The 22,219-nt window shown below is 42.1% G+C and overlaps 2 protein-coding genes across 5 annotated transcripts; one reads left to right on the forward strand and one right to left on the reverse strand.

Moving 5' to 3' along the window:
- Positions 1-734: 734 nt before the first annotated feature.
- On the reverse strand, positions 735-13,766 carry GPS1 (G protein pathway suppressor 1). Of its 4 annotated transcripts, none has more exons than XM_062591533.1 (14): positions 13,716-13,766; positions 11,992-12,084; positions 11,120-11,301; positions 9,693-9,857; positions 9,365-9,500; positions 9,126-9,203; positions 8,654-8,714; positions 8,175-8,260; positions 7,607-7,701; positions 6,462-6,567; positions 5,993-6,073; positions 5,727-5,864; positions 5,361-5,495; positions 735-4,568 (listed from the first exon to the last, which is right to left on the reverse strand). In XM_062591533.1, exons 1-14 carry the CDS (start codon positions 13,746-13,748, stop codon positions 4,494-4,496), a joined length of 1,464 nt encoding a protein of 487 aa, XP_062447517.1. In that variant the 5' UTR covers positions 13,749-13,766; the 3' UTR covers positions 735-4,493. The 4 variants fall into 4 exon arrangements, 3 of the variants coding, with proteins under 3 accessions (XP_062447517.1, XP_062447519.1, XP_062447518.1); XM_062591535.1 differs by lacking the exon at positions 13,716-13,766 and adding an exon at positions 13,084-13,266; XM_062591534.1 differs by lacking the exon at positions 13,716-13,766 and adding an exon at positions 12,575-12,976.
- Positions 13,767-13,993: 227 nt separating this feature from the next.
- RFNG (RFNG O-fucosylpeptide 3-beta-N-acetylglucosaminyltransferase) lies at positions 13,994-21,739 on the forward strand. The gene is made up of 8 exons (XM_062591793.1): positions 13,994-14,296; positions 15,089-15,137; positions 15,611-15,713; positions 16,102-16,255; positions 17,200-17,285; positions 17,374-17,539; positions 18,897-18,982; positions 19,208-21,739. Exons 1-8 carry the CDS (start codon positions 13,994-13,996, stop codon positions 19,272-19,274), a joined length of 1,014 nt encoding a protein of 337 aa, XP_062447777.1. The 3' UTR covers positions 19,275-21,739.
- The last annotated feature ends 480 nt before the right edge of the window (positions 21,740-22,219 follow it).

Genomic DNA, 22,219 nt, shown 5'->3' on the forward strand with positions numbered 1-22,219 from the left:
TTGTAGTTGGATGCACAAAGGAAGCTTTGTGTTGCAGAGCCAAAGCACTACACTAATGCAAAAAAGCTGCAACCTGAACTTTCAACAGCCACTGTAGAAGATTACAACTTCATAATTAATGGGGCAAAGGACCACTACATCAATTTCTTAATAACCAGTGCTTGTGAAGCAGGAGGCACTATTACAACATTAGTAAAGCCAAGCCATTTGCCACTTCAACTGGGCACACCTGCACCTACGTTAACTAGGGATTGCTTTCAGGCTAGGCAATACACCAATTATCCTTTTATCTCTAATCAAAAAATTGCAGCCTGCAAACTCAGCAAGATTATGTCCTATTTTGCTCCTGTGTCACAGGCCCTCAAGAAGAAATAAAGTGCTCAATTTTAATGGAAGTAGGGGGAAGGGAGGGCAGCATTCTGCACGTAGAAGCATGCCAGAAATGATCTTTAAAATCACCCACTTATATTTATTTGAACTTGAGATTACTGCACTTAATCTGTTTTCACAGACACACAATAAAGAGTAGTACCAGTGCACCTGACAAAAAGAAAGCCAACTGTCTTCATTTGGCAACCAGCCTTTCAGACAATGCACCAGAGAACCAAAAAAAAAAAAAAAAAAAAAAGAAAAAAGAAAAAGAAAAGAAAAAAGGAAGAAAAAAAAGAAAGAAAGAAAGAAAGAAACACACCCCCCAAAAGACTAGTAGTAAATCAAATGAAGACAGAAAACACTGAATCTCAGCATATATTTCAAGGGCACAAACTTTATGTACACATACACTTCACAGTGACATAAGTTCCAAGAGGATGGTATAACAGTCAAAGCTCTGGCTGCAGAAGTACTAGAGAACTGGAAGACTGGTATTATGGGATAAAGGACAACGAGATTACCTAGCCTGAATTCCCACACAAGACAAGTCTCCAGGTCTTGCCACTTGAATTATTGTTTGAATTAGACCACCTCTTGCTTCTGCATCTACCCCTATCTCTATGGCTTTTGGTAAGTATACCAAATCCCGATTTTGATCCATGATTTACTGTCAAGAAATTGTCTTATTTGCATCGGCAATTTACCTAACTTCTAACCACTGAATCTCATAGTTTTCTTTTAGAGAGTGATATATTCTTATTAGCCTGTTTCTGTTCCCAAGACAATCAATTTAGACTGATCAAGTTATCCTATAAGATAACGTAAAGCTAGGTTGTTCTATTAGAGCCTACAAAACCTTGAATTGGATTTACAGTTCAAGTAGATGGAAATGCAGTAGCAAAAACAATAGCAGTTAAAGGGCAAAGCTAATGCACAGAGCACTGAGTAATCCACCTCTGTTCTCTAACAGTATCAGAGATAAGTGGAGGTCAATTCCATAAAATTTTTTAAAATACTACAAATTAATACTTAATGGACTACTGAAAAAAGAATGCACACCTGTATTAATCTCAGTTCTCACAACATGTGGCACAAGAAAAAGGTGAGAGCACTTCATGTGGAGCACATGGCTCCCCCTTTCTCACCTATTTTTCATCCTATATAAAAGAACAAAGAAGGTATAAGAACTTTGAATACACAAATTAAGTTGGTTTAGGTTGTTTTTTTTCTTCAAGATGATCTATGCTTGAACTACTCCAACACAACACTCTTATAATGGCAGTTTGTCATTTTTGTGCTATCTGCAAGTGAACTGCTTTCACCAAAAGCACTTTCCTTCAGACTGCTCTTCCTATATCCCTAGCCAAGTCAGGCTAAAAGAAGGGAACTTACACCACATGAATGCACCATAAATTATGGCGTACCATTGGCAACTCCTTCCCTTTCAACCAAAGGTGCTGAACAAGTTAATGAAATATACTTAAAATGAACTTCCTCTGGACATATCTTAGCCATATTAACATGCTGCAGATACCACAAAACTTCATCCCCTGAATTAGCTGAGTGGTCACAGGGAATCCCTGAAAACTCATCTTATGGGAGTCATCTTACTGTGTGTTATTCTTTCCCCTTGGAAATTTAAGATTATTCTAATCTCTAATTTGGAAAAAAATAGTTTATGAATGGGAGTTACTGAGCTGTATCCCTGCTATGTTGTATTTCCTAATCTTTGGACTGGCAAGTTGTTAGGACTTGTTAAGACTCAAGTAGGAATTGAGTAAAGTCTAGAAGAAATAGACTTGACAGTCCTGACTTGCATCTGGGAGACTCTCAGGCTGCAGCAGCTCCCTTCACAGGCTACCAGAGGAGGCTTCACAGGCTGCCGGTAACGCTATGCAAAATCATACGCTATGCTTGAACAACGCCAGTGAACTGAGCAGCAAGAAAGGAACATTCTATCTGTCCCAGAGAGGATGCAAACATTTTTATCTGCAAATAAGAAACTGATCATCTTTGCCTTGTCTTAGCTATTGAACTGCTTTGGAATACAGCAACATTCCCATTTTGATGAGTAAGAAACCATTATTGCCACCTAGTGGGCTTAACGCTGACTGCTTCTAGCCACCTCCCAGATAGGAAAATGAAACTCATCACAAGAGCAGACAACTGTCAGAGACTGAAAGACCAGAGATTCTCAAGAGAGCATGCTGAAGAGGCAAAAGACTTCTGCTTGCAACTAACGATTCCTCCAGGAGAAAGCCTACAGGAAGGGACAGAAGTAGCCAAATAAAAATCGACAGCTGAAGATGTGTGGATCAGCAAAGACAGTCAACTGACACAATACATTGAATTGGGTTGCAAAATCTTTTCAAGAATAAGGTGTTAGATCTTTTCCTTAAAAATCCTATCACTGGCCCATTTGAACTTGGAAGAAAGTATCTGAAAGCAAGGAGGTTAGATACTACAGCAGAATTTAATAGCTTTGCTTCAGCATGAACAGACAGCATTACTTTCCAGGATTTCTACAAGGACCTATAATTTACCTGAGGACTCAGCTTCCCTTTCTCTCAAAACTGGCCATCAGTATTCCTGACTCAAAGTTCTTGATTAACTAGCTCCCTCCTTTCTCTCCTCTAAAATGTGATTATTTTCTCTGTGCCAGATGGAAGACATTCAACCAAAGACCTCATAGGAAATATTGCTTCCATTTTTTGGCACCTAAGTCAAAAAAAGCACTGAGGGCCAGAGGGAGAGAGCACTGCTGCAGTTGAGCAGCTGTGTACAAAAGCAGTGTGGGATTTTGCTCTTAGAACATTTCCTCAAACTGCCCTTTCTTCACCGTCCATCCAAGCTACATCTCCAACCAGATAAGAGGCCTGCCAAACATCATCAAGCTTAGCAGAAAACCAATGACTTGAGATAAAGATACCTAAAAACCAACTTTAACACAAAGCTCAAGACACTACAAAGCTTTTTAATCCTGCAGTTTAATGCACTAGTAATAACAGCTCATTAGGGGAAAAAAAACCAACACATTAACAATAACATCTGCAGTCAATTGTTAGTCCAGCCAGATCCAGCTGGATCAAAATTCTTAGCTTGCCTTATGCTGCAGTGACTTCAGAACATTCAGTGCATATCTCCTTTCATTAACACAGAACATGCACACACACACCTGGGCTGCCACCTTTAATCCCTTTATAAAAGGGAAAGCAGAATAAATGTACCTGGAGAGCAGGCATCTAGACTGGCTGCTTTCAGCTCTGCCCCAGGACTTGCATGGTATTTTATGGCATTTATCCATGCTGCCAGAAGCAACTGCTGCACATGTTGGGAAACCATCACACAATGTGGCAGGAAGACTGGACAAACAGCAGTATTTGCATAAGGTAGGGATTTACTGCTATGGTAACACTGGACCCCAAAGCCAGGTCATGTGCAGCTGCGAAATACATCAGGAAATAGGTCTTTGAAAACAGAAGCCAGACAGAAAGAACCTGGATCCAGGTGAACACAACCACCTAAAATACAGGCCTGTGACTGAATGCATGGAAGCAGTGCTATGTGTTTGGGTATAGGTTAAAAAAAAAAAAAATCCGTAAGAATTTCTCAAAAGAATCAGAACTCTAGCTCCATAATTGACAACAATGCACTTAGAGTTTATCTGAAATAAAGAGAAAGCAGTGCACTGCTCAGAATTCAAGGCATTACATTCAGGCCAGCAAAATTCATCTTTGATCACACCTGTCCATTCAACTTAACACTATTTATTTTTGCAGCATTGAACCAATAGAATTAATAGCAGCTGAAAAACCTTCTAATCAGCATCTGTACGAATAACCTAACAATTGTTCACGGAGTGGTGGATGAAGGAGAATGGAGGGAGATGTCCTACCAGCACTGAAATGATAACCCATTGCAGGGATGCTGGTTTTAGAAAGAATTTCTTTTCTATGAGAATTAAAGTTTCTGGAATATTCTTATTATCCATCAGCCCTGACCCTCTCAACAAAGCAAGAAGTGAGGGAGCCAAGGACAGTTTGTGAAGCTCATCAGTTTTAGGGTGAGACACTGGATACAGTCCTGGAGGGACCATTTCTTTTGGTAGCGCATGAAGTTTTTCACATGTTGGTGCTCATTCGGGATTGGCTGTTAGCTGGAGTAAGCTCCCCTTGGCTACCTTCTCTTGGAGGAGACTGCAACAAGAAGACCAAAACACATGCTAGTTAGTGATATGTGTACATATGCTACACAGAGTGCTTCCAGAGAGACCAAATGAAGCAGAGGTGAAGCGCAGCAGGATAGCAGCAGGGGGAGAGCCTACCCCCGACTCATAAACAGTGATGGCTTTGGCAAGGTTTTGTGTTTATAATTTTTACAGCTACTGTTGATAAGAACTGTTCGTATCAAGTCAAATCAGACACTTGAAACCACTTTTGTTTACTGTTTACAAGGTGCCGTGGGCCCCACAAGTTGAATCAAAAACATGCTGGCAGTTGAAACTTCTGGCACTTAAAAATCAGGGAGATGACTATACTACAGAAAATAACACTTTCTGCTGCTGGTGCTCTATCCTTCCCCAGGGCTTTCTTTTGGAACTGCATCCTAGAAGAAATACTTAAAACAAAAATGCTTTTTTTCTTTTTTCAACAGAAGAAATAAAGTTATTCAAAATTATTTTTCTTTATTTTGGTAAGATAAAAGATATGCGTACCAAGAATTAGCCGGAATCAATTAGTCAGAATCAACTCAAGCACACAAACTTCAGAGTACACTTTACATTGCACAAGTAGGTCAGTGTATTGGCTAGAAATTCTTGTTTCTTCTGGATTTGTTATTTAATATAGTAAGAATGCATCCATTCGTGAGCACCATAAATCCACTCCCCTCCAGAATCTTCAATACAATGTTTGCATTTTCTGTATTTAAAAACAAAAAACAAAAGAAAAACACCACTGCTTCAGACTCCGCATTTAACATGCCCATACCTTGACATGTATCTGGTTGCGCAGGACTGCTGCCCGCAGGATCATAGCTTTGGCACGTCGCTGAAACTCTTTGCCCATTAGTAACGATTTCTCAAAAGTGGTGCTGCGCTGGTCTACATCTCGAGCATAAAGAATCTGTAACCAATACAGAGAATGGGATGCAGGAGCTATGCCAGGAAGCCCTTTCTGCACAAGAGAATAAGGCTGAGATATCATGGAGTCTGAGTTTCCATGCAGATCTGCTCTACTGGAAATACCAGTCACTACAGATGAATGTAACTTCAAACTCTTCCAGAAATGGAGAGTTTCTAAATACGAGTACAGCTGCTCACTCCAGTCCATAACCTGTGGCTCCAGTGCACTGACCTTACTGTGAGAGTCTATTCTGGCATTGATCAGTCCCTCCAGTATCAGCTGCGTAAGTTCATCTTCCAGAGCAGCCACTGTGGTATTAAAAGCAGTGGCCATCTTGCGCATGTCTGCTGACACATAAGGGCTGAAGTACTAGGAACAAAGAAATATTTAGTTGCCAGGTATACTCCTCATCCTCTAAAACACCATAAGAAAAGCAATTAGGAAAAGATTCCCTATCTCACAGTTCATCTGTCTCTCAGGATTACAGGAACAGTTACCTGAATAAGGGCACGGTTTCGAATTTGTGTATAAAGTGTCCTGACATGAGGTGCAAGGTACATATCCAGCAGCAGGTTGTCCTATTAAAAAAAAAAAAAAAAAAAAAAAAAAAAAGGAAGTGGAGAAGTAGTCTAGAAAAACATAGTATTCTTCTGTTCTTAAGCATGCATATGTCTATACTTAAACCTTAAAAACATCAATGTCCACTACAGCAAGACAAGACTGTAAAATAATACAAAATAGAAGAACCGTCAATAAATTAAAAAATATATATAATTTCTCCTCACCCTCCATTGCCAAACTACTCCAAATTTCCATTCATCATGTCAGGAGGCAGAAGGCAGAGCAAAAAAGTTGAGCATGGAACACACTCCTAGTAGCTACTTCTAAATATTCACTACTTCTCAGAAAAGGCCAGAATAAGGGAATTCTAAGGGTCTGTTCTTGCACTGCTCCTCTGCAACTCACCTTCATCTCATCCAGCATCTTCAGGCATGAAGCATATTTGGATTCATAAAACTTGAAGATGATGTCACGAACCTGGGGCTCCAGCTCCAAGAACAATTTGAAGGAGCTACAGATAAACAGGCAGTGATCAGATCTTGGAACCCACGACTGAGATACCCCCACAACCTCATCACTCCAAATTACAAGGTTACAAACTCTCAATATCATTTAAAGACTCCAAGAATTTACTAACAGACCAGGGAGACCATTTTCAGTAAGGGAGGGAGTCTGGAAGAAAGAGAGGTGCAGCTCAGCAGCAGAGCTATGGCAAAGGACTTTGACAAAACAAGTAGTAGAAATGTTTGTCTGCCTAAGGCAACGTTGCTGTGTGCTGCGATCTGTGCTAGCCAGCTTTGTGTTCCCTCTCAAAAGGGCAACCTCCTCTAAGTACAGCATGCCATAGTAAGGTTCAGCATGCAACTGTCTCAGGAAAATAACATGTTTTAAGTGGGGGAGATCTTTGGGATGCACATCCTTTCTCAGTGCTCTCCCAATTCTCCACCCCAGATTTCTGAACTCTGGTACTTCATCTGATAAACCAGCCAAATAAAAAATGTCAGGGTAATGCCCCTTTTTCCACATCATTTTAAAACTACTGCTTCCATACTCTTAGCTGTCAACAATTTAGCACCAGAATCATTTAATCTATGACACAAATGTCCATATTCTTCCAAACCTTTAATTCTCATAACCTTGCATATTTTGCAGTTAGATAATCGTATTAATCAAAGTTGTATTAACAATTATTAATTTGTATTAATATGATAAATAAACATCAGAACAAGTCATAACATGAAGGCAAATTATCTTATAATGCTGTCTCTGATTTAAGATCCGATGTCGGCAACAGCTAGATACAGAAAAGTGGGCTATACAGTTGTTAGATAAGAGCAGGGCTGGAAACTTCTGTTAGATTACAAAAATTTCAGCTGTGATTAACCACTGTGACAGTAAAATCTCACCTAACACTAATTTCTAACTAAGGCTCAGTGGTTCTTTATCTTCTGTAAGAAACTACTACTCCTGTTAGAATCCATTCGCAAGTGAGAGCTCATGTCCCAAAAGATGTCCTGTACTGTACTGTACAAACTCCTTGCATCACTCACCTGCTGGAGATAACATTTCGTTGCAGTTCCTGACGGTCAAAGGTAGCAAGGGCACAGAGACCACCATACACAGCCACATTGCTAGGAGATAACAGCTAGAGAGAGAGAGAGAGAGAGAGAAATCTGAACTGGAGCACTATTGCCAACTACCAAAATGGCAGAAGTTTGGAATCAAGTATCCAAGTATCAAGTATAGTAGGATACTACTACAGGCATTTCCTTCACCCAGTGACAAGATTAGTCCTTGCCAAATACAGTGGAAGCACTCAATACGCTCTCATGCATTCAGTCAGCCTGAGGAATTAACATCCACTGCTAACAGCAGAAACCAATGCCAGCAACCTTTTGACTGGACTACACAAGTGCACGTATCCCACACAGAATACCTATGTGACATACAGTAGACCATTTAGAGAACTCGAGAACACTTAAAAAAAAAGATTCACAACACCATCAAACCATATAGGAGTGCTGTAAGGATAACTATAGCATCTGAATTTTACTGTCTAATACTTAGAAGAATTACATCCCTTCCAGGACCTGCACACAGCTCCCTTTTGGTCCTCACCTCAGGGAAGTCGCAGTGATCAAATGATGCCAACAAAAAGCACTTTGCTGCCTGTTTGTACTTCCGAGCAGCTAGTTCAGCCAAACCTAGGAACCAGAAAAAGGTTAGTCCTCCGTTTATGATAGCACACAAAGTAGGAGAAATTGCAAAATCTATGGAGTCGAATGAGCCCCACATGGCTGCTTGTGCATTCACTATTGAAGTGAAATAGACTCTTGGCCAGTATCTGGCATCTTGTAACCTACATTGACTCACACTGGCATCCCCTCTGAAGAAGCTTAGGGAGAGGAAAGAAAATTCAAAACCTAGTCAGCACTTCTATCTCATCAGCTTTAGTATTTCTGCATTTCTGGTGAGAAAATATGACATACAGCAAATATAAGAGAACAAATCAAGCACACTCAGCTGTCAAAGAGCCCTATTGATAGCTAGCAGGTAGAAAGATGACAAAAATCCAGGAAGCTGAGGGATTCACTCACCTGCTGCACATTTCAGTTTGGTGAGAATTGCTTGTGTCTGACTGTCTCTTTCTCCTCTTTGCTAGAGAATGGACAAAAGCAGTAATGAGCAAATAATGTGAAAACTTCTTCGATCACAGCTGTCCTTGGGATAATTCATCCTAACAGCTAGCTTACAGATCTCAGCATAAAGATAACTTCATGTCATCTGTCCTGAGAAATACAGCAAGAACTGAAATGGATACTGAGGATGGGAAATATCTCTGCATTTGCCATGAGTTAGATTTCTTAGGCACATATCACATGGAGATAAGCAGCAATGAACCTTAAAAGGAATAGTATACCGGTCAGGGAGCGGATGGATTAGAGGAAGAACAGACTGCAAGATCAAATGAGTCTTAGAGGGAACTAACTCTAAAGAGGAAAAGGGAGAAATCTCATTACAAATTTTGGAAAGCAATGGGAAAATGCAAGTTAAAAAGCAGAATCTTACCTCTGCGATTTCTGGTGTAGACTCAGCCTTGCTTACATAGCTCAGAACATGAGACCAATTCTGGAGGTAAACACTGACCTGTACACAACCAGAAACACAGCACAGATCAAGATATGAATAAACAATGTTACGTGCATATGCTCTGTCATTACAGATGACAGAGGTGTAACTAGGCACTGTTGGACTGCACAATAGGTGTCAGAAAGACACCAATTACCATTCTCTGCAGATCCTCCTACCTTAATGACATTGAGACACATGTTGATAACATGTTTAGCACTGGTGCAATAATCACGGGCTCGTGAGTAACATTTGAGAGCGTTGCTGAGGTCCCCACAGTCAAGGTAATGATCACCTAAGTCATCATGGCCTCTCCTGGAGTGCAGAAATTAGAATACCAATGAACTGTGAACTCAGAAAGTGCAGAAAAGGAAAGGCACTCAGAATCAGTTTGCTTGAAACAAGTAACTCGGCACATTGACCTAAGGTACTGAATGCAGTTGACATTCTCTGTTAGGTGCCTGGTAGATGCTCTCCCGCGCTTCAGCAGAGCCTTCTACGTCTCACCTGATACTCTCCTTGATGGAGTTCCCTTTGTAATTTTTCAGATCTGTGTCCAGTTTCTCCAGTTTAAGAAGAGCTTTTTTGCGTGTAGCTTCAACCCAAGCTGTGTCAAGAGGAGGGGGTTCAATTCCACTATCAGGAACAGCATCAGGTGTGTTCTGCAGTTCTCTGAAAGGAAAGAGTTTGAACTGGGCTATTATACTGCAAGCTTTTCAAGACAAAGGCCTGATAAGTACCTAGCACCATTATCCTAACAAATGGTACTACATACACCAGACTGACCAAAACCAAAATAAGATGGGGAGGAGAAAGAAAAGGAAAAAATGGCTAAAAATGGCTGCTATGATTTGCAGTGAAATAGCAACAGAAGCATCAGACGTTTACAAATTCTTCTCAAAACTACCCTAATGAACTTTTGTAGATATTTATTAACAAGCAAGTTCTTGTTAATTTTAAAGAAAAAGCCAATCTAGTCTATAAATCAATAAATCATTATGCTATAAATCAAGCAATTTTGCAAGTGCTGCAAGTAATTATTACATTCTATTAACTTCTAAGAAGTCATAAAATCCTATCAAACATCTCTATATGGGACACGATGAACATGCGTTTCTGAGTTCTTTTCCCAATTCTGTTGCAAGGATTTGATAGCAAAGCTACACTGTACAGTTGCTATGCTACTTCTTTTAATGTGGTGCCTACAATGGAGTGCAAGACAAAGAAAACCTAATCCTAGAGAATAATATTACTTCATTAAGCTCAAATCAACGTTTTTACTTGCACTGAACTCCCTTTCCAGTATTTTAACCAGAATTTTTTTTTTTTAAGCCAACAGTCCTTTCCACATACAAGAAAGTAATAAGCATGTGGTCATACAGACATGGTAAAATGCTCCCAGAGCAAAACAGACAGGAAATCAGCAAACGCACATACCCCCACCCCCCAAAAAAAAAAGACGGGAATTATGGATGGTTAAGCGAAGTATCAAAGGCAATCATCAACAGGCTACCCTTAACAGTAAAGCTGTCATCAGGAGAAAACATGGCAATGATGCAAACATTTAAATAAGGTGTTAATTTACAAAAACAAGAGCATCTAGAAGAAGCTTAATCTCCAGAGTCTTCCTTGAGAGAGACAGGTGTGTTCATTAATATTTGAAGCAGCTACAAGGACAAATCTCTCCTCATCACCCACCTGTAGCCCTTTAAAACATTAAGGCTTCAGACCGAAATAATAAGATTTCTTTGTTTAATCTTCAAAAAGCACCAAATCTTACACCTAGAAACATATAGTTGATTGCGATCAAATTCTAAGGGCCAAAATCATTTGTATAAGCAACATTCCACTATTATATGCAGTTTCCTCCTGTGGCACACCTGTTTTATCACAGTCAAAGAAGCTCTACCATGTTCCCATCTGTTCCTCAGTACCTGGTGGCCTCAGACAATTTTCTGTGGATTTCCTCATACACATCAACATTGAAAGTTCTCTGGACAAATGACAGTGCCATCTTGAGAGCTTCCACTCGCAACTGTGGGCAGTGATCAGCAATAAACTGCAGCCGCTCAATTCGCATCAGACCGCTGTAACTTGATGCATACTGCTCCAAATCCTGCAAACAAGATCTGGTCTCAGAAAACTAGGATGGCAACACTAACTCACACTGTGACTTTGTCCAGATTTTATAATTTGAGCTGAAGTTCCTAGACCAGACACCCATCCTTGACAGTTTTTTCCCCTAAAATGTACTTTCCGAATGAGAATTTGCACTCTTTTAATCATACTAATTTCTTAAAACATCTCCTTAAAGAAATATTAAAATCACTTACTTTTGGGGAAGGAGTTGAGATTTATAATTCTGAACATGTAACAGATTTTAAGCCTTTGGGAGAAGAGTGTAAAAATCACTTTACATGTGGCAAGTAAAGATATGCTAAAGCCCTGCTGGTAGATTTCCCAAAGAAAGGAAGTACAAATGTAAACAAACATAATATTCAGGGCCTCTAGCACTTGGGCATCAGGAAACACTAGATTCAGGTTGCCTGTTCACACTTAATTTTTTCCCTCCTGTGTGCCAAAATTAAGATACAGTTACAGATCTTCATCAAAAGATACAGTAGAGAGCAGACAAAGAGCTACAGAAGAAGTCACCGTTATTCTTATTGCACCTTACTTACAAGGGAATCTATTAATTTCTAAATAAAAATTTAACAAGGAGTAAAATGAAGGTATCTTCCAAAAACCTGAAAGCAAGAGGCCATGCCCAAGAAATGTAGCCCTTCTGCCCTCAACCAGCACATACCAGAGTGGGGTTTTCCACCACATAGTTGATATCAGGAGCATTCTGCTGATCTTCTTGTGGATCTACGTCAATCTGCATGGGCTCTACTGCACCCTAGAACAGCAAAATGTGTTCAAAAGTAGCATATTACATTTGAGCAGGAAACAACTATGTGACCCATTCTGTTAAGGACTTGCTTAAATACACATGAAATTATACAAATGAGAGAATGCTCTTCATCTTTTAGACATATTAATGATTTTTCTCTAGCAATACCACAACTCAGCATGAAGCTTCCTCAAAAAAAAAAAAAAAAAGGGGGGGGGGGCTAATTCGCACCTTTCATACAGAGCATTTTCCTTCTTTCAGAAGCTTATCAAACAAGTGATAAGGCATCAAAGTGAATGGGTCAGTATACTTGACACTGCATAGCATCTCAGTGTGCATGCTAAATTTCAAAAGACATTCCATTTCTCTTTCTTGAGCAAGAGCTGCGGTTTCACCTACTGTCAATTCACATACTGATTTGACTTGGGTGTCCAAGATTTAAGAGAAATCTCCCAAAATTTGAAGTAAAGCAAGGAAAGTTTCTGTAAAAAATTACCATTTTTTGTATGAGGAAAAGGGATGGAGGACCAAAGGAGAATCCAATTGTCCAGATTGCCACTCAGAAAAACAGCAGTGCACCACGCTGTTTACGTTCCCATGTACCAAGACCACTGTTTTTCTCAACTTTATCCAACTTATTTCTCGACTTAAGTGTTGAGGTTGCTTTTTGGGGGGCTATATAAGGAAAATCTGATCTATGACTTAGACTCCTTAGAATCCAGTGCCACAGGAAGTAACAATAGCTCCCGCTGGTGAAACAGAATGATTTGTGTCCTGCCATCCTGGTAGGCTGCACCTGCATTTCTTCCTAAACTCCCAGATGAGGGAAAGTGCAAGTGGGGTTAAAAGATTCAGTAGGAGACATAAATTAAGACATTTTCAAACTAGCTATTTATTCTGGAAGAAAGGTAAAAGGTTTACTTAATAACTACTCACAAAGCAATTAAAATAATGCTAATTCCCCAAGACTTTCTGATCCCAGAAGAGCAGCCTGTTTGAAGGTACCTCATAAAGCATCGTACAAGCTGACAAGCTGGCACTCAAGCTGAAGTCTCCTGCTGTACTCGGGAGGAAGAGATCTGACCTACTGCTGCAGGGGGTGCAGTACAGATCTGTCACTGATGAAGAAGCTGAGATGGGTGCTGAACTATCCCTCATCCTGTCCTGACTTTCTGCACCCCCTCGCCCTGATACAGAACTTGCTGGCTGCTAAAGGGAAAAAAGATAGTTAACTCGCAAAGGGACCAGCTACGTGGCTGCACAAGTTTCAGGTGCGGCAGAGCAACCCGCCCCGGGCTTCCGCCACCTTACCTCTGCACCGCGGCTGCTCTTCCCCCCTCTTTACTGCACCCTTCTCTACCACAAGCTCCAGCACACACACAGAGCGAAAACTAACCAGCGGGCCGCTGCGGGGCCGCTCGGCTGCGCGCGGGCCACAAGCGGCGGCGGCCCAGAGGGGCCCCGCGGGCAGCGGCGGGGCCGGCCGCAGGCGGCTCTCCACGCCGCGGCGCAGCGATGCCCGCGGGCCGCCCACAAGCCGCGCTGCCCCGCGCCGCACGGCGGTCGGGCCGGGCCGGGCCGGGCCGGGCCGGCGCACCCCGCGCGGCGCCAGCGGGCGGGGAGGCGGCGGCCCCTACCTGCAAGTTAAAGACCTGGACGGGCAGCGGCATCCTTCCCTTCGCCCCACCGCTTCCGGCTGACGTCAGAGCGTCGACCTCTGGCTCAACTTCCGCTTCCGGCTGCGCGTCGCCGCCAAGCCGCATCCGCCAGGTGAAGCCCTTAAAGGGCCCGCGGCGCCCCCCCGCCCGCCCGCCGCTGGCCGCCCGCGCCGCGCCGCGCCGCGCCTCCCCGCCGGCCCGGCCCGCGGAGCCATGTGGCGGCGGCGCCGCGCGGCGGGGGCCGGCGGGGCCGCAGCATGAGCGGCCCCTGCCTGGGGCTGCGCCGGGCCTGCGTGCTGCTCTCGGTGAGCGCCGCTGCCCTGCTGCTGCTGCTGCTGCCGCGGGCGCGGCCCCCCGCGGCGCCGCGCCGCCGCCCGCCGCCCGCCGCCAGCCCGCCCGGCGCCGCCGCGGGGCCCGGGGGCCGCCCGGCGCGGCCTGGCGCCGCCGGCGAGCGCCTGGAGCTGGAGGACATCTTCATCGCCGTGAAGACCACGCGCAAGTACCACAGGTCGCGGCTGGACCTGCTCTTCCAGACGTGGATCTCCCGCGCCAAGGGGCAGGTGAGGCGCCGTCCGGGCCTCCCACCGCCTTCCCGCGGGCCCTCGAGGATCGCGCCGCAGTCTGAATAGTTCCTCTGGGCACATCTCTGGAAAAAAAAAGAGGTGGTTGCTGATTCATGTAAACCAATTTCTTTCTCTTTTGGACTGCTGGTCCTACCAGAAACCATTCACTGAATTTTGCATGAGAGAGGAAAATGCTGAATGATAATGGCAGATCTCCAGCGCTGACATGTCTTAGCCTGTGCTTTGGATGAAATAGCTCAGTGGTTGAGTTTTCTATAGAAAAAGCACAGACTCAGTTCTCTTGTTTGGGGTTTTCATTGCATTTAAGTGTATTAATACAATTCTATCCAGCAGTTGGGCAGGATACTGTTACCACCTGATGCTTTCTGCCTGGACTTTCTTGCTTAATAGTTGTGGAATGACTCCTAGCCAGAGAAAGGAGGTGAAGTTGCAGAGGGAGATATTAACCAAACCACTATCTTTTCTAATTAGAAAACAGTTGTCTGTGCCCTGAGATAAGGAGAGTATTATCTTGGATACTTTGCTGGAATGGCTCTCCTTGTTTCGGTTTGCAGGGCAGAATTTTGTCAAATAAGACGAAAGCTAAAGTTTCTTTTTCCATCTTTCCTCTCCTATGAGACAAATTAATGAAATAAAATACTCATAATTCTGACCTGGAACTGAGCAAAGTTTAGAATAGCTTTTGAAATCCTCAGAAAGGGAAATGCCTTTCCTCCACATCCCACCCCACACATTTTTTTTTTTTTTTTTTTTTTTTGTTTCCCACAGACATTTATATTCACTGACTGGGAGGATCAGGAACTGCGCTTAAAAGCAGGTGAGCTGTGTTGCTTAGATGCATGCTGGTCCCTAGAAGGCCTCATTTCATGCTATACAAGCAATTGGGGAAGTTAAGGTGAAAGCTTTCACAGGAGAAAATGCTGTTTTTACTTACCACCTGGACAAGATCCCTCGAATATCCAGAATACTGTTCACCAGGTTCACCTTTGCACCCATTTCCTTCCTCTTAGTTATCTTTGGTCTGTCTGGTCAAAAGTTATATCAGGCATTTTCTTTGTGTAGTGTCTCATGGTACTAGTTGCGTGCCCTGCACTCTGAACACATTTTCATGTACTTGGCAGTTACATACCACATGCACAAGCCATGAGCCCTGCCTGACTTGTAGTTTACTCTGCATGTGTGTGCCATATGCACTTCACATGTAGACTTCTAGCAACAAATGTACTCACTGTCTCTTTTTGGACTATACATATGCATCCCAAATCTGAGAGGCTGACCGTTACTTCCTAGGGGATCACATGATCAACACCAACTGCTCTGCTGTCCACACCCGGCAAGCACTTTGCTGCAAGATGTCTGTGGAATACGACAAATTCCTAGAATCTGGACAAAAGTAGGTGAAATATACTGCTCTATTTGTAACTTTATTTCTTACAGTTCTGTGTTCACAGGAAACTTCAGGATCCTTCTCTGCTCCAGCAAGGAAAATAGCATTAGCTAAAACCCAGGGATGAGCATAGGGAAGGGAGCACAGCCGGAAGCAGTGTTTATAAATAAATGTCATCTGAAAGGCAGCAAGAATGATAACCTAGAGGGAGTCATTAGTTTCAGCTTCTTTCCAGAATTAGGATCCATTGGTGTTTTCAGTTTCAAAACTCTTATCCAGGAGAGTGGGAAATGCTTTCTTTTCCAAGCCTGAAAAACTAAGACTTAGCTCTGAACTTGTAACTCAGTTCTTTGACACTGTTGCATAGTAACGTTTTGTTTTGTTTCGTTTGAAGATGGTTTTGCCATGTGGATGATGATAACTATGTGAATCCACGGACTCTCCTGCATCTCTTATCTGCCTTCTCACCCAGCCAGGATGTTTATGTGGGGCGACCAAGTCTGGACCACCCCATTGAAGCAGCTGACCACGTTCAAAGTGATGGATCAGTAAGCAAGCTTTGTAATTAGACTGAGAGACACCCTGACCTTTTAAGCTTTTAAAAATCTGACAGTTCATAGGATCACCTATAAAAACAGCTGACTTAATCTGCAAGCAATGAATCTGGTACTGGTCACTGTCAGAGACAGTGTACTGGGTTAAATGGACCTTTGCTCTGATCTCACATGTTCTGCTTCTGTACAATAGAGTTGTCTCTTGAGTGGATGTGTCTTTCTTTACTCATGTATGCTTGTGCTCTCACACTAAGGCAAGGAGGCCCCCCTTTCCCTTGCTTCAACTCTTTTCCTTTCCTTTATCAGCGTGTGGAGTGTGTGTGTTTAAGAGCGGTCATTTTAAGGCATTTCCAGTACTGAGTGGTCACTGGGGTTCCAGGAGGTGGAAGCAAACATGTCTCAGTCAGAAACTAAAGGACAAATTCTTACCAGGTCTGCCATTCTGACAGGCATAAAGATAAATCCACTGTCCGGAAAGTCAGTTATCAAGCAGCTTGTTAGGGAAAGCTCTGCACAACAGAATAGTCTCCTTGGACTTGGTGCAAAGGAGCAAACAGAGCCTTTGATTTCCTAAGGAAGATGAAGCTGGCTGTGAGCCTTGGCTAGAATAACCGGGGGACAGCTGGAATTGGGTAGGAGTCAGACTACAATTTCCCATTTTCATGTCTGTTCCATCAGTTGTGCTAACTTGATAGTCACCTGGTGTCAGTTACAGAATGAAGTTTCCTTTGAGAGAAGAGCCAGCTGGGCTTCCAGCAACCTAAAAAATAGGGTTTATATGTAGTCTTGTTCTGATTCAAGTACAGTATCTGGTATCCTGCAGGGGCTCAAGTTTCTCTCCCTGCTCAGCCAAATGGGGAAAAGCTGATTATCAGTAACTCATATGTGTGTGTTTGTTTTTTTGTTGTTGTTTTTGTTTTGTTTCTGCTCTTTGGAAGACAACTGTGAAATTCTGGTTTGCCACGGGTGGAGCAGGATTCTGTATCAGCAGAGGTCTTGCCCTGAAGATGAGTCCCTGGGCCAGGTAAACAGTGCTCATAGCTGAGCTCCACAGATACGTTTGGTACGATTTAAAATTTATTTGATTGTGTCTCCTATACTCTGTCTTACAGCCTGGGTAATTTCATCAGTACTGCAGAAAGAGTGCGTCTTCCCGATGACTGCACTATTGGATACATCATTGAAGGGCTACTGGAGGTGAAGCTGCTGCACAGCCCATTGTTCCATTCACATCTGGAAAATCTGCAGAGACTACGAGGGGAGGCTGTGCTGCAACAGGTAGAGTTAAGCTTCGTGTCCTGTCCTTATAATTATACCTCAGTCTGATTGGAAAGAGTGGTCTCTACAGGCAGAGCACTTTCAGCAAAGACGGATGTCTACATAGTTGCTCAGAACTGTCCTGTCCGACTCCTTCATTCAGGTAACTAGCACACTTTCTCCCTAGCCATTTAAGTCATATAACTGTCCACTTCTTTGGTCATTTCTGCTACATTTAGGAGACAGGGAGAACTATGTGTAGGCTATTATTTACTTTTCACGAGATATAGTAGCAGCAGGTGTAGAAAGAGGCAACATTTACAGTTGTTACGTGAGAAAGTAGTTGCATCTTCACCTAAAAACCCATCTTAATTTATGCCAATTTATATTTGTTTTGTATCCGTAGCATGAACCTCCTCAATAACTAGGATATAGTTCCATGTTTGGTCATATTTAGAATGACTTTTCTAGATCTCAAGAAAATAGATTTCTCAAGAGACTTAATCACTTCCCTGGAGAAAATCAGACTGCTTTTTAATCACTCAAGATACCTTTTCACTAACAGACAGCAGATGGAGCTATAGGGTTATCCAGAAGCTTTATCTGACAGTTATTTATTGGCATCATGAACAAATGAGTGACGTTGTCCTTATGTACGTATGTTTTCCTGGCAATTTTATTACGCAGCAGAAATCTGTTTGGGGCCAACTTCCTGCCTGATGTAACCTCTCTCATGTTAGTGAAGTTACTGTAGGCCAAATATGGCTTTTTGTCGATGGTCACTTTTTCTCTAAGGCTGTAATAGCTAATACAAAGTCTGGGAGATCTACAATTCAACAGAAAACAGAAGTCTTATACTTTGCAGACTTCTTAATACGGTGTTTCTTTAGAAGAATAGCGCTGAATTGAAATTCCAGTGTTCTAAATTTTGTTGCCAGGTTTGTCATACAGTAGTCATTTGTATGCCATTTAACATCCAAGTGTTTCTGTTTTCCCTCTGTGCTAAGACACTACTACCTGCAGATTTCAGACAACATCTGTTGAAGATGAACATACTTTTTTAAATTAAGATACTTGCAGGATTGGTGCTACTGGAAAGCTTAAAATTGTAAATGTCCTTATCCTTCAGGGTAATGCAGTTTTCAGCTCTTCTGTTTATTCTCCCAGATCTCCTTTGTATGAGCAGTGGTTTACTTGATAGCTACAATTTAATGCCAAAATTGCTTATGTCAAAACAACTCGCTATCTTTCAAATGTAATCTACCATTCAGATCAGACAGGATCTCTGGAGTCTTTCTTCATGCCTCAGTAATAACCCCTTCCTCCCCCAGTTATTTTTTTTGTGTTACAGTTTCTGAATATTTATTTGCCTTTCCAGGTAACTCTAAGTTATGGAGACCCTGAGAACAAACACAATGTTGTGAGTGTGGGAGGAGTGTTTGGCCTGCAGCAAGATCCAACTCGGTGAGTGTCCACTTCCAGAACAAGATCTCCCTGCCCTGTTTATGCTTATCAACTACAAGATGATCTAATACACTGATGGGGTTATTTTCTCATGCTAGCTCTTATCAGTGTGCCAGAGACAAGTAGAGCCACTTTCTCAGCTCTGTTACAGCTGCACATTCAATGCTAATATGTTTCTAGTCTGGAGAATTCCAATCTCATATTGCTTCTTTTTTTTCTTCACAGATTTAAATCTGTCCACTGTCTTCTCTATCCTGACACTATTTGGTGCCCAACTAAGAAGACATCTTAATCTTTGACCAATTGTTGGCACTTGTATCTTACCTACTTTGCTTAAGACAGGAGTTGTGATGACTTTTTTTTCTTTTTGTCTGTGAGCAAGACAAATACCTACAAAAGATGGAGGCAGACTGTATTTAAAAAAGCAAGACTTTGATCAGATAATTATGGCAAGAAGGTGTGATTTGTTCACCTGCTGTCTGGGACATTCCAGAGAAAAAATTTTTTCTACTCCTTGCTCTTTAGTCTCTGTGTCTATCATGTGAATATGTGCACAGATACACATACTTAGAATGACAACATTGTTACTACTGTTATGGGCTTTTAGAGGCAGTTATCTTAAAGCTGGAGTGCTGTAGCAGACGGTAGTCCCCATGGTGACGAGAGGTGTTGGGGAAGAATTTTTACTTGTCTTTCTTGGGAACAGAATTATTTAAGAGCTTCTGTGGCCTGACATACTAAATTGTCTCTTCCTGTGGCCCAGTACAGAGTCTATTGGTAAACATCAGGAATCTTAGAACTGCTGGGGTAAACAAGGCTGAAAGCCTTTGCCGTGGAAAAACCCTGTGTAAGGGTAAGCTGGCTCAGGACCAGATAGGAATTGCTTACCAGTGCGTGTTCTCCCCAGTAGTCTGTGAACGTACCTCCCATGGAGGTGATGTCAGACTTGCTCGCTTACCAGATGAATGGTAGTGACTAATGATTATGATGGTGGTCTGCCAGGTCCAAAGGTGGCTTAGACTATTCCCTTGATATTTGATACTAAAGAAATATTTGTCAGACTAGATAGTAATCATTTCTTCTACTTTGCCCACAGCAGGTTATCTGAGCTAGAGCATGCTCATTGGTTGATTAAACACTCTGAAGTCCTTCTGTATTCTTTGCCTTCTGTGAGGGAAGAAGAAGGCTAGATAGCTGTAATGCCCTGAAGAAGTCTTTAATGATGTGTGATTTGAGGACCTCTAATTGTATGACTGTGGTTCCCCCTTCTTCAGCTTCTTAAGTAAATCTTTTGAGGTCTAGGTCTGTGTTTACTTTTACTCTACATTTTAATGTTTCAATAAATAGTTCATGTAGTCAATAAAAGGAGACTGCACACTTGCACAAAAGCAGAAGTTCAATGCTGCTGCTGCTTTTTAAATAAAGTCAGTTTTGTTTTGAAAGTGGAAGAAAGGGGGCTGCATATTTTATGTTTATTAGCTTCAACTTGGCCATGTCCGCTCCCTAACTGACATGGTGAAGAACTGCATTAATTTACTTTGTTAAACATTGTTTATTCTCACAGACTTTTCAGAAAATACTTGCTAGTTACTAGCTTAAAGGTCTGAGGCAAAATTAAGGAAAGAACAACAGACTGATATTGTTGATCAGAGATTGTACAGCTAAAATGTCAACCTAGCAGGTTTCAGGTTTCTAAACTGCTGTGCCTAGTGTACTGTGAGCTTCATTTAGTTGCTTAACTTCCACTTGGAAAGAGATAATATAGGTATGCACCTGCAGTGTATTCAGTTGTGAAGCTTAGCAGAGGTGTCAGCCTCCTAGAATATACTGTTCTCTGCACTCAGTATTTTTACCCTCATTAACATGAATCTTTTAGCATTTAACTGGGTATGTTCTCCTCCCTATGTGGTATTAGTTAATTCCACTGAGGTGTAAACAAACTGACTCCTACAATCCTGCAGCCAACTCTTAAAGTGTTCAAGGCAGTGCAAACATCATTCTTTGACCATGAGAATGATCTGATTCACTGCAACACTTATTCTCATGTCAAAGTCCAGCTAACATAATGGCAGTTTCATGTGCATGTGTAACTGACAGCCTGTAACAGAGGATAGACTGGGACTTGTGGAATAGTTGGCTGTGGAATGTTCTACCTCGCCATTAGGTTTTCTGCTCACTAGAACTGAGGTGTCCTGTGGTTTTATAATTTGTCATTAATAGCTGTGGTGATTCCTGGTACCATATGAATACCATTGCTTTTTAAAACATTTTTTTAGGTTCTTCTACAGCAGAAAGCTGTAAAGGTTCATTATCTCTAAAGTTTATCCTCAGACAGAGATTTTGAACTCTTACGTTGGAGCTTCTCCTTCCACTGAGAGCAACCTCTTGTCAGATACTGCAGACTGTGGAACAAGTAGTAATCATTGCTGCAAACTGCAGTTCAAAACCAACACCACTTCATACTGATGGCAGCAAATGAACTGTAGAAGTTTCACACTGTGTATTCCTTAATCATCCTAAAACGAATATGCTGCCTCTTTGGCATACCTAATGCTCATAGGGTGTTTATTAAGCTGAAAAAGGACCATATTCTTTGGCATGGCAATACAGTGCTGTTCAATGTGTTCAAGCTTTTTTAAGACTTCTAAGTGTTGACAATACAGTAGGCTTTATGGATATATCAGAATGGAGCTTTTCAATTAAACTAATGTCTCATACACAAAATGATTCTATAAAATAAATTTGTAAATATGTGAAGAGCCGTGTTTTCTGTTGTGTTTCTTTACCATAACAGACCATAAGACCTGTACTGCAGAAAATAAGCCTGTATCAGGCTTTGTGGCAAATACATTTGGGTGGGCATACGAAGGACTAGAGGTGAGAAGCCTTGCAGCTGAACTATAATACTGAAGTGGAATGAGGAATAAATTAACTGCTGTAAATCTGGCTCAGCATGTACTAAACATGCCACAGCAGCTCAGAGTCCCCAGAGAGCAATAGCTGAATCATGCAATATTCCAAGCAGACCTCTGCATCCACCACTGAAGCATGTTAATAAGCTGCATACTTGTTGCTGCTCTACTGCTGCACAGTGTCAGCACTGCAAAGCAGGAGAGAGGTGGAGCTGCCTCCCTCACTATCAGAACTAAGTTGTAGTGCAGTGCCTTGTCATTTTTGACCTCTTTACTATTTCTAGTCTGTTTGCTCCTGTTGTACCTCGGAGCGCACTACTGTTGT

Source organism: Rhea pennata, chromosome 19, assembly GCF_028389875.1.
Source record: "Rhea pennata isolate bPtePen1 chromosome 19, bPtePen1.pri, whole genome shotgun sequence".
In the NCBI taxonomy this organism is placed as follows: Eukaryota; Metazoa; Chordata; class Aves; order Rheiformes; family Rheidae; genus Rhea; species Rhea pennata.